Genomic DNA, 18290 nt, shown 5'->3' with positions numbered 1-18290 from the left:
GGCCACAGGCTGACGAATCCCCACCCTCAGCTCCAGTGATTGCTAAAGATGACAAAGAGGGTCAAGAATAAGTGAAACTGGTGTAGAGACAAAAAAAAGACGTTACTCTCTTAAGGATGATGCAGTGCCAAGCTGACCTCAGTGTCCATTCCGCCACAGCTCCATGGGACTGGGGAGAGGCAGAGGGCTGGGCTTCGTGCATGAAGGACCAGCCCGTGGCTGGATCGAGGACTCTTTGCAACTTTTGTTTTCCTGGAGGCTCTCAGCACTGTGTTCTGATTTGGTCCTTCTCTGGAAATAGTTGCAGATGGTTGCGAATATCTGCGGTTGCAGCGTGGCGGACTCCGAGGCCCTGCTGCAGTGCCTGAGGACAAAATCCTCCACGGAGTTGCTAGGCATAAACCAGGTGAAGCAGGAGGAGAGGTTTGGGGGCCAGGGGGGCAGGCCTTTGGAATGGAGGAGTGGTAGCCCAAATCCTGCCGCTCTCTTATTTGTTTTAGCATAGGGCTTAGAAAGATGGGGGCTGGGGAATCATAGTAATGGCTGCAAAATTGTGGAACATAGAACCCTTATAGGCAATTTAAGGAACTTTATGGGCCAGGGGTGCCTGCTTAGCCTAGAGGAGATCCAGCAAAATACAAATTACAAAAGTTGTCTCTAAGTCATTAAAGATATCTGGCTGGGAAGGGAGACCAAACTTGTTCTACATGCCCCAGAAGCTAAAATTAAGGTCAAGAGTTGGAAGTCCTCTTAGGAAGCCATTGTGGCTTGGTATGATCAAGAACTTTCTAAAAACTCAGTTGTCAGAAAAGGGATCTGCTCCTTTAGAAGGCAGGGAGATACCCACCCCTGTAGGTATGCAAGCAGAGAGTCCAGATGACCGCTGACAGATTTCCATCACTGGATGATTCATTGAACTGGATGGTCTTGTTTGTCCCTTTCGCTCTTCTAATAGTCCTTGGAAGAGCAAGGTCAAATGCCAACAGTTGTTAAACAGTTATTTGGCATGGATTAAGGATCTGCTGTGAGCTCTCCTGGACTCCAAGATGTGGATAACAAGTCCTCGACCTGATGTCGGGCAAAAGCTCTTTTGTGTGCTCCCTCCTACCACCACTCCCTAACAGGAACCCAAAAATACAACACAAAACAAAACAAAAACCATCAATAGAGCCAGGCGTTCCTTCCTGAGACCCAAGAGCTACCCAGCCAGATCCAAGACACAGTGGTGAGGAAGACATCTCAGGAAGATGCTCATATGAACCCTGCTACCCTCGCCATCTCTGCCCAATGCATTTGGCCAGTGGCTCCCACACTTGAACGTCAGAATCACCTGGAGGATTTAGTTGGCTGAACTGTATCCCCAAAGTTCCATGTTCAGTACATCTGGGGTGGGGCCTGAGAATTTGCATTTCTGACAAATTCCCTGGTGATGCTGATGCTGCTGGTCCGGGAGCCACACTCGGAGAACCACCATCCTAGGCTACAATTTTTTTTTAGGTAGATACTATTATTATCCCCGATTAGCAGATGAGGAAACTAAGGCACAGAGAATTTGAGCCCCATTGCCAAAGGAAGTGGCAGGGTTGGCCAGCCAGCACAGATGTTTTGGAATGGACCATGTGTGGTTTATTTTTCCTTTCTTTATGAATTTTGCTTGAGTGTGTTGGCTCAGGTTGGCTAGGGTTTGGGGACAGCAGATTTGGTGAACAGAGACAGTGTCTGATTTTTCTATTCTTGTTTCAGAAAACCAAGTCTTTCACTCGAGTGGTTGACGGTTTTTTCTTTCCTGATGAGCCTCTAAAACTATTGACTCGAAAAACATTTAATTCAATTCCTTCTATCATCGGAGTCAATAACCACGAGTGTGGCTTCCTGCTGCCCATGGTAAGAATTCTGGTTGCGCCTCCTGTGGCTCCTTGAACAGTGAGGCACAGTGAGACATTCCTGTAGATGACACCAAGCATTGTGAGCGATGAAGCCCAACGGTCAGGTATACAGTGGTCATCTTTCATCTCTCTGAAGGAGTGTATCTGAGAGTTGGGGTCAGCTGTAGCAAGTTCCACCCTGCTCTTCGTATAGTTCTATGTCATAAGAAACAATTCTATGAAACACTAAGCTAGGAGGAGACCCATTTGAGATTTGTTCAAAGCATTACCAATGGCTGTTTCAAATAAGCACAGTTACTCCTTCAAAGATGAAATCCGTGTAGATTTGAAAACTTCAGGCCTTTACGCTTTCACACCCAGCCTCAGTTCTGGCACTCGGATTTCCAAGAATGCTCTCTAAGCTTGTGCAAGTTGCAAAATCATTGAGTCACTTCATTCATTCAACAAGAATGAACTGAGCATTTACTCTGTGCCCTAAGCTCTTATAAAAACCGAGCATTTAATAGCGAACGAGTCCATGGGTCCAGCTTTCCGCCAGCTTACATTCTCCAGGGGAGAGACAGATGGAATGCAAGTTTGGAAGGACGGTTCCAGTGAGCGATAAGTGCTGTGAAGGATATAAATGGGGTGGAGAAGGCTTCTTTAGGCAGGAGGAAGTGTGGCTGTGCAAAGCTTCTCCAAGGAAGGATCATCTGAGCCGAGGCCTGAATGCTGAAAAGGAGCCACGATCTCTTGACCTCATGTTTTGAGAAGACCCTCCATGTTTGAAATAAACCTTTATCTGTCCTCGGAAGAGTGGAGTACTCAAATTCAGAGTGCCATCAAAGCTCATTGATGTAGGCCAACCTCCTCCTCTCAAGCTGGGGGAAACGAGGTTATGAAACACATAGGTCTGTCGCATTACAAGACTCGTTGGTGGCCACAAATCCCAGCTCCTGAACAGACAGAGAGGGTTCTTAGTAGTTAGAATATACTTGCAGATAACTTGAATGACTCCGGGGATTCCCTCAGATTCCAAGAGACGGATACGTTTAAATATCTACCTCAGTGATTCTTTAACCTTGATATTTTCAGCAGAAAATGTACCAGGGAAATTCATTTGACAAGTGAATAGTATTTATGCCCCCTCTTTCTTAAACCGTAACATTGGCCAGGGCAAGGTCATTTCATAAATAATTACTCGTAGCTCTCACTATGTACCAAGCAGAGCCCATGTCCTTACCCACCTCACTGGCCGCCGGCCAAGTGCTGGCTTCTCAGAGGCCCTGATTGCAGAGTCTTTAGAAAGAGACCAGTAATACACTGGTTTCAAGATTCTCTGGCCTCTCTTTGATCTTCGTGTCAAAGCCAAGTCGTGGTCTGTATTAGTTTGCTAGGGCTGCCATAACTAATCACAGACCTGGGGGCTTAAACAACAGGAATTCATGGTCTCACAGTTCTGGAGGCTGAGAAGTTCAAGATCAAGGTGCTAGCCAGTTTGGTTTCTTCTGAGGCCTCCCTCCTCGGCTTGCAGGTGGCCACCTTCTCGCAGTGTCCTCACATGGTCTTTTCCCCGTGTGCACACATCCCCGGTGTCCCTCTGAGTGTCCGTATTTCCTCCTCTTTTAAGGAAATCAGTCAGTTGGATTAGGGCCCAACCTAATGGCCTCATTTTAACTTAATCGCCTCTTTAGAACCCTGTCTCCACACACAGTCACATTCTGAGGTCTTGGGGTTAGGGCTTCAGTATGGGAATTTGGTGGGGGACACAACTCAGCCCACAACATGGCCTTTTCACAGGGCAGCCACTCAGGTCCCACAGGTCTACAGGGATGACAGGGAATGGCTACGTTTTATCAAATGTGAAAAGAAGAAATTTTGTTGCTTAACTCACTCACTGAGGCTGCTCCTACATAGGGTCCCCTGGGGGCCGAAAGATTTCCTGTTCCTCTCAGCCTCCCATCTGACAGGAGGGTGCTTGGGCCCTCAGAGACACCGGTCTCCCTTCTGATGACGTGATGTGCTGACGAAGTACTCTGCTTCTCTCCACAGAAGGAGATTCCTGAGATTTTCGGAGACTCCAACAAGTCTCTCACCCTGCGCTTGATACACACAATCCTGGTGAGTGAGCTTGGGCAACTGTGACTCTCGTAGAGTCATTGTCATTTAACAAACCTCCCTGGATCACTCTCAGGGGTGGGAGCTGGCAATATAGATGTTCCTCATTCATTCATTTATTCAATAGATCTTTTAGGTGGAGTTCCATAGTCCCTTATCCACAAACTCAAAATCCAAAGTACTCTGAAAACCCAGAGGCTTTTTGTAACCTACATGGCAGCCAAACTTGACCTAGACTGATACAGCCATTAGTGTTTCTTATTCCCACACTTTCATTCTCTTTATCTCATTATTCATAATGAAGGGGCCACCGTGCTGCTTCCCCGGCATGTTACATAATATGCAGCATACGTACTGAATTACCGATCTACAACCTGAAAAGTTCTGAGTTCTGAAACTCACCTGAAACTAGGGACTCGTGTTTACTACCTGCCAGTACATACTGTACAGGGATCTAGCAATACCGAGGACCATTATTTAACCATTTATTCATTCACTCCCTGCACAAATACATCCTGGACATGAGGATTAGAGATGGATTTCTTTCCATCCTTCCTTCCATCCTTCTTTCCTTCCTTCCTTCCTTCCTTCCTTCCTTCCTTCCTTAAAGATGCAATGTCAACTTCAGACCTGCATTTTGGCTTCTAAAAGAGGTTATTTTGCTTGTCCTATAGTAGGGTCTCCACTGAGGTCAAGGCCAAGAAGTATATCCTCAGAAGAAAGGAAGGACTCTTCAGCAAGTTTAACATTCTCCTTGGCAATGGAAAGGCCACCTCATCTGTCCATTGCTGTCAAACGCCTAACATTAGTGTCCAAGTTTTCTTGTTTGGACTGCTCTACATCCTCAAATACAAATTTTCTTTCCTTCCATCCTTCCTTCCTTCCTTCCTTCCTTCCTTCCTTCCTTCCTTCCTTCCTTCCTTCCTTCCTTCCTTCCTTCCTTCCTTCCTTCCTTCCTTCCTTTTCCCCCTAAACATTTATTCAGTGTGTATTCTGTACCAGGTTTGTTCCATTCATTTATTCATTGAACAAATGTCTATTGAGAGTCCACATGCCCTTAGGCACTGGGGCACAATGATAAGCATGCACCACCACCAGCACCACCACCACCACCCCGCACTTGAGGAACCTGTAGACTTTTAGGGTAGACGGATATGACAAGCAACTTCAGTGCATGGCTATACAAATCAGGGCAGAGGGGTGTCCGAGAGAGACCCTGAGGCGCCCACAGGAGGGAGCAGGTGGCTCCCTCCTGGAAGCATTTTGGAGAATGAGTTAGGTTTGTCTGGCTGATGGAGGAGCAGGAGCGAGAGGAGCCAGAAGACCAAGAGGACCAGTTAGGAGCAGAAAAGCATGAAGAGCTCAAAGTGGTTGGCTGCAGCAGGGAAGGGCGTGTGCGGCTTTTAAGTGAGACGGATAGAATATCAAGTTCATCCCAGGGGCTGGGAACAAAGGGCGACGTGATTCCACATCCATTAGAGGCAGGGGACCCCTCAGGCCCTAAGGCTCAGAAGCAATGTTGGCTGAGTCTTGGCTGCCCGGTGATGAGTTGAGACCAAGGTTTGAGAGATATTTAACATAGGTCAGGCAGTGGAACCTCTCAGACTGGTTGGAGATGGCCTCACGCAGGAGGAAACCATTGATCTGGGTCTTGGGATTTTAAGAGGAGAAGGCATCTGAGCCAGGTCCTGGGGTTGGGAAGAAGGGTATGCAGGAAGGTGCAGGAGGACTGTGAGGGTGGGCGTGAGTCTCTCCTAGGACCCAGTAGCGGGGCAGGAGGTGCTTTTCAAATGGTTAGTTGTTCCCTGGTGCAGATGGCACAGCCTTGCTCCAGAACCGAGGAGTCTGCCCTGTGACTGCCCTGGTGGGGTTCTCCACAGGCTCCACACAGCATCTGTACCCACCTCAGATCCCTCGAGCTTTGAGGGGTCTGCTGGTCATATGGTCCAAGAAGGGCAGGGCACTTGCACCACAGCCCAGGCTTGCTACGGAGCGCTCACTTGCTCTGGGCCCAATTGAAAGCAGGCGGGCTTCGGAGGCCCTGAGGCAAGTCTGAGCAGTGCTGGCTGATATGATACATGGCACCTCCAAATTGCACAGAAACCTGTGAAGGGCTGTGCCTCTGTCTTAGATCAGGAGTTTGAGGTGCAACAACGTGTCCCAGCATTCCCTGGAGCATCAGATCCCCCCCAGGAACAGCACCTACGTGACAGACCCGAACCTTCATGAATTTAGTTTCCACCCTCCGGTGTTTGTGCCGGGGTCTAGTTGAGGGATCGCATACTAAGAGATGGCCTGGTGTCAGGTCACAGCGAGGAGGGGACCCCCTGCCGAAGGACTTGGCGATGGTCTCCGGGGACCGACGGAACTGAAGGCCTGCTCCATGCCAGGCAGCGTGCTCTTCTGTTTGCTTCTCACGTCACCCTCTGAGCAACCCATTTTTCACAGACGAGGGAACTCCCGGGGACTAGTTTAGATCAAATAGCGAAGGCCCGGAGGCGTTGCTGGTGCCAGGAGCAGGGCCAGCCTCATGGGTGTGCATCTTCGTGCTCAGAAGGGTCCTACGGTTGGCTGAATGTCCTGTTGTCACTATCTTGAATACTTTTCATTTTTGAACGAGAGGCCCCACATTTTCACTTGGCACTGGGCCCTGCAAATGATATAGCCAGCTCAGCCCAGGGGTGGCCGTTTCTGAAACATTTCAGAGCCATGTGTGTACTATAATTAAGAGCATGGGATTTAGATGCAAATAGACTTGTGAAAGAATCATGGTTCCACCTGTTTAGACAAAGCACTTAACCTCTCTGGGTCTCAGTTGCTTATTCTGTAACATGGGGCTACTTTTGACATCACAGAGTTGCCGTGTGGATTAAACGAGACAACGCATGTGAAGCACTCGGAATCGAGCCTGCACAGACAGATGCTTAATTTATTGGCTGTTGTCACTGACCCAGACCTCCTGTGCCTGTGATTTTTTACAGCACATGCCTCCCCAGTATTTACGCCTTCTGGTTGATGAATACTTCTACAACAAGCACTCCCTGGTTGAAATACGAAACAGGTTGCTCGACTTGCTTGGAGATATGTTCTTTGTGGTCCCGGGGCTCGTCACAGCTCAGTATCACAGAGGTGAGTCTCTTAGCATCCTCACCCACTCCCTGCAGGGCCACAGCCCAGCAAGGCCAGTGGCTGCAGGGATCCTTGTGGCCTGCTGACTGGCCCCTGCTCCGCCCTTCTGTTCCCTCACTGAGAGAGACCTCCCAAGGGTGTCCGAGATATAACCCTGCGCACTGACCTTTGCAAGTCCCCTGCCTTTCAGGGTTCAGGAATGTTGATCAGTTCTTGTTTCTGTTCTTTTCCCTGCTTCAGGACCATGTAGAAAATTCCCACATCCCCATGATTTTCTGGGGCCAGTGTTCCAGAGTATAGATGTAAAAAAATCTCAACAAAGTACTAGAAAACTGAATCTAGCAGCATATTGAAAGGAATATGTACACTGTGATCTAGAAATTTATCTTAGGAATGTAAGGATGGTTCATCCTATGAAAATCAATCAATAATATACCATATTAAGAAAATAAAGGAAAAAACACAGGAGTATCTTAATATATACAGAAAAAGCATTTGACGAAAGCCAACACACGTTCATGATGAAAAACTCAACAAACCGGGAATAGAAGGGAACTTGCTCAACCTGATAATGGGCTTCTTTGAATAACCCACAGCTTCTATCTTACTTAATGGTGAAAGACTGAAAACTTTACCCCTAAGATCAGGATCAGATGTCATCTCTCACCACTAATGTTTAACCTTGTACTAGAATGCTAGTCAAGACAATTAGACAAGATAAAGAAATTAAAAGGAAACCAAATTGGAAAGAAAGAGGGAAAACTATCCTACTCACAGATGACATAATCTTATATATAGAAAATTCTAAAGAATTCACACACACCAAAAAAAACCTATAAAAGCAAATAAATACATTCAGCAAAGTTTCAGGATACAAGATCAATATACAGAAGTCGATTTTATTTCTACACACTAGCAATGAATGTTTCAAAAATGAAGTTAAGAAAACAATGTCATTTATAATAGCATCAAAAAGAATTAAATACTTAGGAATAAAATACTTGAGAGATACAAGGCCTGTATAGTGAAAACTATAAAACATTGTTGGAAGAAATTAAAGAATAAACAGGAAGACATCCTGTGTTGATAGATTGGAAGACTTAGTATTATAAAGATGGCAATAATCCCTAAATTCAATGCAATCTCTATCAAAATGCCAATCTCCTTTTTTTGAAGAAATGGACAAGGTCATCCTAAAATTCATTTGGAATTTCAAGGAAGCCAAAACAACCAATGTAATCTTGAAGAAAAAAAAAAAAAAGAACAGAGTTAGAAGACTAACGCTTCCTAATTTCAAAACTCACTTACTACAAAGCAATAATAATCAAGACAATGCAGAACTGGCACAGGATAGACATACAGATCAGTGAGACAAAACTGAAAATCAAGAAATAAACCTATATATCTGTGGTCTATTGTTTCGACAAGGCTGCCAAGACCATTCAATGGGGGAAAGAATAGTCTTTTCAACAAATGGTGATGGGGCCATTGGATGACACCTGCAAAAGAGTGAACTTGGACCCTCCCCTCACACTGGAAACCAAAATTAACTCAAAATGGTTCAAAGACCTAAATATAAGAGCCACAATCATAAACCTCTTAGAAGAAAGCATAGGGGCAAATTTCAATGACCTCAGATTTGGCAGTGGAGTCTTATATATAACACAAAAGCATAAATTAAAAAAGAAAAAAATAGATAAGTTGGACCTAATCAAAATTAAAAACTATTCTATATCAAAGGACAACATATAACCGATAGAATGGAAGAAAATCGTTGCAAATCACATATCTGATAAGGGTCTATTAATCAGAATTTATAAAGAACTCTTAACAACAGCAACAAAAACCAAACAACTCCACTCAAAAATGAGCAAAGGTTCGAATGAACATTTCTCCAAAGAAGACACACAAATGGCTAATAAACACGTGAGAAAATGCTCAACATTGTTAGTCATGAGGGAAATGCTAATCGTAACCACAGCGAGGTACCACTTCGCAGCCACGAGGGTGGCTGTAGTAAAAGAACAAACAACGGAACAGAAACACAAACGGAAAGTAACAGCGCTATGGAGAATGTGGAGGAACGAGCCCTCATCTGCTGCTGGCGGAGACGTAAAATGGTGTGCTCGTTGCGGAGAGCAGTTTGGCAGTTCCTCAAAATGTTACACGTAGAATTACCACATAACCCAAGCAGTTCCACAACTGGGGATGGATATACCCAAGATGACTGAAAACAAAAATTGTACGTAAATATTCACAGCAGCCTTATTCAGAGTAGCTGAAAAGTGGTAACAACTCAAATGTCCATCAACGGATGGATGAATAAACAACACAAAATGTGGTCTATCCACACCATGGATTATTCTTTGACCATAAAAAGAAATGAAGTACTGATGCACACTACAATAGAGATGAACCTTAAAAACGTTATGCTAAATGAAAGAAGCCAGACACCAAAATAGTATGTATTGTGTTGTTCCATTTATGCAGAGGCCAAACATAGGCGAAATAAAAACATTGTGTCTTGGTAGATGACTAGAAGGAGACACAAGGGAACTTTCTGGGGTGATGGTTACATGTCCTGACTAGGGCGGTGGTTACATGCATGTGGCTACATTTGAAAAAACTTATGTCAAACCGTATGCTTCCAGTCTGTGCTTTTTATTGTCCATAAATGACACTGCAATTAAAAGACAAAATGAGAGAAGAGGAAGCAGAGATAATGAGTATAAGGCAACTGTACTGTGGGGTTTTTCTAGAAGGGAGTTAGAGGAATGAGCCAGTGACTGAAGGGGAAGGTGAGACCAAGACTATGTATGTTCGTGTGTGCCCATGTGTGTGCTCATGCATTTGTATGTGTGTGCATGCATATGTTTGTGTGTGCACATGTATGTTTGTATGTGTGCTTTAAGGGGAGACTTCGTAAGCATGTTTGCAATGATCCCATAGAGAAAAAAATAAGTTTGTTCTGTTTGTCTCCAGGCAGTTAAACTGGGGCCAATGAGAAGTCATCACAGGAGGTAGATCTTGGATTGGTGCGAAGGGCTTTTTTTTAGTAGAACTCTTGACCTTCCAGGCTGCCCTGAGGGGTGTGAGTTCTCTGTCATCAGGGCCTCTGGAGCAGGCCTCAAATGAGGGAGAGGGAAGTTAGCTCCATTCGAGTCACCTCTTGTCTCTGGGCTGCCCCACCCGTTGGTTCTTGAATCCAGGATTAGAGGGGTAGGGAGGCAGGAACAGTCTCGCCTCCCCCGCCTGCATGCCTGGCCTGGACCCTTTTCTACATCTCCGCAGATGCTGGCGCACCCATTTACTTCTACGAGTTCCAGCACCGGCCCCAGTGCTTTAAGGACACGAAGCCAGCCTTCGTCAAAGCAGATCATTCTGATGAAATTCGCTTCGTCTTCGGAGGCGCCTTCCTCAAGGGTGACGTTGTCATGTTCGGTAAGGAAGGGGAAGCTGCCTCGGGCTCCTGCGCTTGCAGGAACGTGAGCGTGCGGTAGCTGAGGGGAACACACGACTCCCCACTGTTAGCACCAAGCCCCTCAACTGCCCCAAAGCTGCAGGAGAACCCGGAGGACTGGTTTTCATTTGCTTATTTAATCTATGGTTTACAAACATGACCTTCCCCTGGAAAATGGCCCCCTCTCCACTTGTATTTTTAGAAACTAAGATGAAAATGAGCTGCCAAGTTTGCTTGATGAATGTTTCTCTTTGCTTATGGAGGTGGGCACTGGGGGACTCTCGTGCAATCTAATCTTTTAAAAGATGAGAACCACTTTCTCACATCTCTCTGCCTGCGGGACTCACCCTTCCTGCCCTTTTCAGAACTCTCCCATGGGGCTACCACCCAGGGCTTTAAAAGGCAAGGACCTCATTTTTCATAATTTCAGCCCAAAGTGGTCCAGATACAGGTGATCTAATGTAAATGCGTGTGAACTGTTATCAGTGAGGTTAGCTCATTTATTCCTGAATTAATGGCCTGTTCAGTGCCCGAAAGAATAAGCCAATCAGATGAGGTTATCAATAAAAATAAAAGTTATAGGAACTACACACAGGAGATATCACTACAATATTTCGTTTAAAAAATAGTGCAATATAGGCTCTTAACCAGTGCATGCTGGCCTCTCGAAGGTAAGGACAGAATCTCTCAGACAGAGTGTATCTGGGCACTGCGGTTCACTCGTTGCTTCGTTTATTCTTATAACACAGATAACAGAACTACCTCCTAGGTTGTCATGAGGGTTACATGAAATAATTCTCATAAGCACACAGTTATTGCTTAATAAATGTTTTTATTATCGTTACTCGGCAACCATTACTGAGTATTTGATGTACTGTTTGATGTACAGTATAGTATTACCGTAGTATTTGATGGCCACATGGACTCTCCAGATTGGAAAAAATGAATGACACGTGTCAAGGGGTAAATTTCCTGATATCTAATGAGCTCCTAAAATCGTAGAGAAAAGGAACAACTGAGTCAAAAGCTGGGTAACAGATATAGAAAGTTTATGGAAAAGGAAACAAAAAAAATCTTTTAAGCAGGAAAATCCACTCAACTTCACTCACAACAAAAAGACTACAAACTAAACTTGACTGAGGAATCATTTTTCATTGGTCAAGTTTGGGAAGAACAATACGTTTTAAATTACTATTTGAGCAGGTACGGAGAAACAGACAACTTTACAAATCAATGGAAAACTACAAAAATTTGAAGTCCTTATAGCACTTAGCAATTCAATGTCTGGGATTTTTTTGTGCTGTTATGCTTCCACATATGCAAACATAGATGTGCCCCCTAAAGCATTGCTTTTGCCAGCAAAAGTTTGGAAATAATGTAAAGATCCATTAATAGAGCACTGGATACACTAATGGTGTATTTATATATAATTACATATAACTCTATATAGAGAACATTAAATGGCAAAAAAAAAAATGGAAGCTCTATAGGCGACACTGTGGAACTATGTCCTACATGGAATTTTAGCCAGAAAGGAACATGCTGAATATATGTCCATTATACTACTATGTGTGTAAAAACATGGTCACATAAACTCTTGTACACGTCTAGCAGCCTTCAGAGGGCACTTGAGAAGCTGGTAGCGATGGTTGCCTCTGAGGCTGGTAGCCGTGGAGAGAAATGAGAGGGAAACGGATCTCCATGAGATGCTCTTTCTGCATTTGGGATTTTGTACTTTGAGCAAGTATTATTTTTTCAAATCAAGAGATACAATAATCAGTTGAGAGAGAGACAGAGAGACAGAGAGGCGACCCCTCTCGCTCTAAGAAACTTGCCGCCTCGTGGGAAAGCCTGGGAGAACATCAGGTAGACAAGGAAGGCGTGTGTTTGGACTCCGCCATGTGGAAGCCGTGACCCTGGGCGTGAGCCTCAGTATCTGCAAATGCAACATAAGTAAAATGGCTTGGGAGGCTGGTGAGGATCCAGCCGGAAGAGAGATGTGAGAGAGTCATCAAAGGGTGAGACGTCTTGGGCGTCTGGCATTCCTTGTGCGAGCCGAGTTTTGTGATTATCCTCCTCAGAAGGAGCCACAGAAGAGGAGAAACTGCTGAGCAGGAAGATGATGAGATACTGGGCCAACTTTGCTCGGACCGGGTAAGTAAACCTCCGGGACACCCCCGCCACAAACCGGGTGTTCAAGGATGAACATCTCACCGCTGCCTCTGCTCTCACTCCCAGGGACCCTAACGGGGAAGGCCTGCCTCTGTGGCCAGCCTACAATCACGCGGAGCAGTACCTGCAGCTGGGTTTGAACCTGAGTGTGGGACAGAGACTCAAGGAGATGGAGGTGGCGTTTTGGACGAAGACTGTCCCCCTGATAATGTCCACTTCCGGAGCGCTCCCTGGTCCTCTTTCCTCCTTAATCTTTCTTTCTCTGCTCTTACCTTTTTTTCTCGCTTTTGCTCCTTGAGAAGTTAGCTTTGTGTGATTTTGTTTTTTCCTTCTCCTTCTGCAATTTCTCCCACATTCATTGGCTTCATTCTGTTTTTAGCTGCTTTATGGAATGAGCTGTTTGAGCTGATCTTTTACTGACTTGGGGATGGATGATCCTTAGGAAATTCTTTTCAGTATCAAGAAATGCAGTTGGCCTTAAGGACTACCAGATTTCTTCGATAAATCTTCAAGAGGGCTGGCCTATTAGTTGGTATAATAATGATCTTGTTATGCCTATGAAATAAAATCAGAACGTAAAATATGTACAGGAATAGAATTTAATTCTGGGCCGAAAACTCTAGCCCCAACCCCATTATCTAAGAGGAAGTGGACTGTCTATCAGAGAATGTATCTGTGTGCGTTATCTGAAATCTGAGCCCCCAACCGCAATCCAGGCAGGTTTCAGCCACCAGCCAAGCCTGATGTCCTGAACATCACTGGCTCAGAGATGAGGGGGAGGGAGGCAAGCCAGAGAGCTTCCTTCCCAGCCATGGAAACCAGACGTCCTCCAAGGTCAGGAACCCAGAAGTCAAACCCCAGGCAGCAAGTTCAGGTCAGAGACACCAAGGAGAAAAGATATGTCCCTGATGAGGTCCAGACTAATCCATCATCTCATAAGCAAACAGACAGTAAGCCATGATTCACACAAGTGAATGAATATCTTATGATGTAAAAGTTCACTCGGCAAAGCAAGGTGTTTTAAGAAAGCGTAACAGGAGAACTTTATTTAGATGGAAGTCTTAGGACGTTGTCTCTGGAGAAATAACGTTGATAATAAGAAGGATGAATTAGAGTTAACCAGATGATAGGTGGGGAGGTCGTATATACCATCATTCAAAGGCTGCGCTTTTACTTTTCAGAGCCTCTAAAAAGTATAGTCTCTATTATATCTTGATATAATTGACCCGGGTAATTCATTTTCCTCTGTGATGGCCCCAACATTACACATGAGGTACATAGGATAGGAGGGTTTCTGAGATGGCAGTAACTTAGGATTTATCTGGGTCAGGGACCTCTAACTATAGCTGGAATGTGGCCCCAGAGGTGATTTGTTTAGCCATCACAATGTCAAATGATGTTTTGGGATTAGTTTCCAACTAATTTTAATGTAGGGGAATTTCACATTAAAAGCCATGTTTTCAACTTAGAGGGGAAAAAAAAGAAAAACACAGAAAGAAGAAGATCTGGCAACAGGCAACGTTAGACCTGTATTCTCACGTGGTAACCAGGGCTTCTGACAGTCCATACAACGCTTTCGTGCATCTTAGAAGGTATTCTTTCCTCAAAACCCTGTATAGACATCTTCCAGGAAACTGTCATTGATACATATCTATGTCTGTGAGGTGAAGGACACCACCTCTGACATCGTGCCCTTGTGCAGCACACAACCTGCACAGCTGTTCTCAGTGACCCCGGTAGAGCAATCTGCAGGAGCTGAGCACTGGCCACCCCCTTACAAAGGCACAAGCTCTCAACTCGCCACAGGCCTCACTATTCCCCTTAGGCTGGTGCCTGGCCCGTTTCACTCACAGACATCATCTGACCCCTGCGGGTGCTTAAATTTAGACCCCCAACCTCTCATTTTATAGTAATCGGTGGGGAGGCAAAGGAGTCCCCTAAGATCCCTCAGTGAGTTAGCAGCAGATCAAAACTGGGCCTTGAGTCTCTTGTCTTTCCTGCCAGGCTACCTCCCTCCCTCAGCAGATGGTCCTAGGCTATCTCTGGTCTGGGTGTTTGTGGAAAGGGCAGATCAGTGATACTCAGGCCACTTTATGACTCTAGGAAGAGGGACTGAGCCACACGCAAGCAAACTGGAACTTCAGTTGCCTCCGCAGCTGCAGAAGGCTAATTTCTACATTGATATTTGACTAAACTAACAGCTTGAAAACACCACTCAACTCATTTTTTAAAATACTATCATGTGAAATAACATGACACATATTATTTATGTACTTCACGCAGTCCCAGAATCCTCAAATGCGTGGTTCTAATTTTGGTAGGTGTCTTGCAAGAGACAGAATATTTAAAGTCATCCAGATACAAAGTCCTCTTTTCTCTTTGTTCCTGTCCGTGTGCAGTTGATGTATTATTGAGTGAGTTAAAGGTGATCTATGAATGCCCTTTGGCACCCTGCTGTCTTCATTTAACTCAGAGTTTTCTATTAGGGGTATAATTAGGGGACTCGCTGGGAGGGCTTTCCCAAAATTCCAATACCCAGGTCATACCCCAGTCCACCCGAAGCAGAATCTTCTTGTCTGGGACCTGAAAAATCAATCTTTGCAATTTTTAGGTATTCAATGCATAACCCTGATTAAGAACTGCTGAGTGTGGATAGCATGGTATTTGTGTTTTCCAAGTTGCTAGAGGATCTTTTTAAAAATCAGCTTTCGTCTCTGCCTGATATGGATACATGACAATCTCTCTAGCCTTTAGCCCGCTCCTACACATTTGTGGGCATAATTTGTAGAGCGACTTTGAGAATAAGTACTTTTAGCTTTTAAAATTATTTCTGGTGTCTGGATTTGCAAGAGAAGGCGGACAGGGTCCAAGGCAGTGCCCTTTTTAAATTACTCCTTTTCTATAAATTCACTTCCCTGAAGTGTCACGTCACTTCATACTCATCAGCGACACAGGTACATATATTTCACAGTCATCTCTGCTTTTTCATCATTGTAAAAATGTAAACCACTTAATTTCTTTCTCATTGTAAATTAAACACTTATTATTATTATTTTTTTTTTACAGAAAATCTTTCCCCACACCAAACAATCTTAGGCCTGAATCACTAAATCAAACCCAAACAAAACTCCAGAGACAAACCAAATGTTTTCCCCTGTGAATTTCCTAATGTCCAGCAGAGGGCAGCATCATAAAAGGAGAAAAATGCTTCTCTCCCCTCTGAGGCTCCTGGGGTGCTTGTAATACTGTAGAGCTGGAAGGAAAAGAAAACCAATCGAAACAGTTAAATTACAACCAATACTATTTATCCTTATCCCTTTTCCCTGTAACCTTTGGAAAAGGGAAAAGTACAATTCTTTACCTAAAAAGTTTGACTGCAATGACTGAATTGACAGGCAGAGCAGAGGCTGGGGCCAACAGCTTTTTTCTCCCCTAATGTTTGTTCTTCTTCATCAAGTCCCTAGAAGCCCACCTCAGAAGGCCACGGAGGAGCCCCTTCTCCTCTGGCCCCCTGTTCCTTCCTCTTCCTTCAATGATGCTTTGGACTCTGGACCTTTCTGTCTAACCCCAAAGCCCAATTCTTCTCCCTCTCAGCCTCAGGCCCCCTTGGCTGCAAGTCAAGGTTTTTCCCTGGGCAGAGGTGGGGAGAGAGTGGGAGGTGAGCTCACCCCTGCACCTGGGAAGCTGCCCTATCGGGCATTGCCCAGGTAACAAGATGAACCTCTCTTCTCACAGCCGAGACAGACCTATTGGGTCAGAGCCCTGTGTTCTGCTGAAAGTTTGTGTTAAGAGTGCACCTCATTTTATTCCTTGGGGAGGGAGGAACGCGAGAGGAAAACCTACCTTGTCACTTGATTGTGTCAAAATCCAAACGATTCCTTGCTGTGCTCCATAGACAGGATGGAGCTCAAGTTGGGACTTAAAAGATGGACAGGAGGATAAAGTCCAGCAAAGCTGTGGGGGAAGCTCGACCATGGATGCACAGTGGTGGCCAGAGGCCAACCGAGAGGGTGGCATGGCTACTGTTGGCAAGGTTGCTGGAGCACACCGTGGAGGCCTAAAGGAATGGCTTTGAACCTGGACCTGCAGGAAATAGATTTCTTTCTTTACAGAAGGATGATTGATAAAAGGTGAATTTATCTATACATCTAGCTGTCTGTCCATCTGTCCGTCCATCCATCCATCCATCCATCTATCAACTATCTGGGCCCCTTTATATAATTAAATTTGAAACTCTATTTACTTCCTGGACTTTTCATATACAAGAGCCAACATAGTAAATATATGCTTTAGGTAAGTTTAAGTAGAATTTCTGTTAGTACATATGATAGGGTACTAATTAAAATAATTGCACATTGACTCTTTCTATTCTATTCTATTCCTATAACTTACATAGTCTTCAGTAATTTTATCTCTAACGATCTTGTCTCCTCTCTAGGATAATAAGTTCTTAAGACCTGGTATACATTTTTAAGTTTTTAACTGAATAGATCTTACATATAAGAAAGTATAAGTATATATAGTGTAATATAATGTGTAATATATTAATATATAATATATAGTGTGTCTTGATGAATTTTCACTGATTGATTGTGCTTGTGTAACCAGCACCCAGAGCAAGGCACAGGAGATGATAAGCATCTGGAAACCATCTCGAGCTCAGTTCCAGGCCCTGCCCAGTGCGCGTCTACCCACAATGGTAACTGACTTCTAGCAGCATGCTGTCATTTTTCTGGGTGCTGTGCTTCGTATACACTGAATCGTGTACTCTTGCATCTGGCTTCTTTCTCTCAAAGTCATGTTATGACACTCTCTATATAGCATCTGGTTGTAGTTTGTTCTTCATCATTGCTGTGGAGTCATTATTTGTGTGAATAGGCCATAAATTATTCATTCTACTCTTGTTGGGCATTTGAATAGTTTCCAGTTTCAGGTTATTATAAGTAGAATATTATAAATATTCTAGAACATGTCATTTAGTGGCTATCTGCATGCATTTTTTTGGATATTTATCTACCATTGGCTTTGCTGGGGCATGGGAGTCACAAACATCAACTTTATTAGGCACTCCAAAAGTTTTCCAAAGGGGTTGTACAAATTTGCTCTCTTATTAGCAGAATGCGAGATTTACAGCTGCTCCATATTAATGTCAATACTTGGCATTTTCTGAAAGACTGCTATACTTTATTATTAATTACTGTCTGTTTCCTTGCTTAGTTTTATTAGATGTAACAATTGATTTACAAAATTGCATTCCTGAAAATAAATTACTCAATAGGAAAAATAGATCATTGATGGTCGGTTGATAACATAAGGGTGGGGACAACTTTGTTTACCATCATGGCTGCTAGGTAGGTGACCAGGCATTGATTTTATCAAGGGTCACTGTTACTGCAGCCGTTTCTTGAGTTTCAAATAATGTCCTCCTTTTGACACTTAGATTTCTGGACAGAAATCATATTATATTGACACTCTCAAGGCTTCTGATTCCTGTTGGAATCTGGTGGTTAGATTCCCTGGATTCTACACAGTTCTAGGACCTGAAG

At 44.3% G+C, this 18290-nt stretch overlaps 1 protein-coding gene across 2 annotated transcripts in view; it reads left to right on the top strand.

Moving 5' to 3' along the window:
* The window catches only part of CES5A (carboxylesterase 5A), a 23610-nt gene extending 10568 nt beyond the window's left edge, over positions 1-13042 (top strand). Inside the window, exons 7-13 of one of the 2 annotated variants that reach the window (XM_006908847.1) lie at positions 302-406; positions 1744-1884; positions 3918-3986; positions 6965-7112; positions 10404-10553; positions 12654-12726; positions 12811-13042. In XM_006908847.1, coding sequence (XP_006908909.1) covers positions 302-406; positions 1744-1884; positions 3918-3986; positions 6965-7112; positions 10404-10553; positions 12654-12726; positions 12811-13042 — 918 coding nt within the window. The remainder of the gene's footprint in view (positions 1-301; positions 407-1743; positions 1885-3917; positions 3987-6964; positions 7113-10403; positions 10554-12653; positions 12727-12810) is intronic. The other variant, XM_025044634.1, reaches the window with a different exon arrangement.
* Positions 13043-18290: the final 5248 nt, after the last annotated feature.

Source organism: Pteropus alecto, unplaced genomic scaffold (genome assembly GCF_000325575.1).
Source record: "Pteropus alecto unplaced genomic scaffold, ASM32557v1 scaffold123, whole genome shotgun sequence".
Classification (NCBI taxonomy): domain Eukaryota; kingdom Metazoa; phylum Chordata; class Mammalia; order Chiroptera; family Pteropodidae; genus Pteropus; species Pteropus alecto.
Note: the sequence above shows the minus strand (reverse complement) of the source record. Positions and strands in the feature narration are given on the sequence as shown.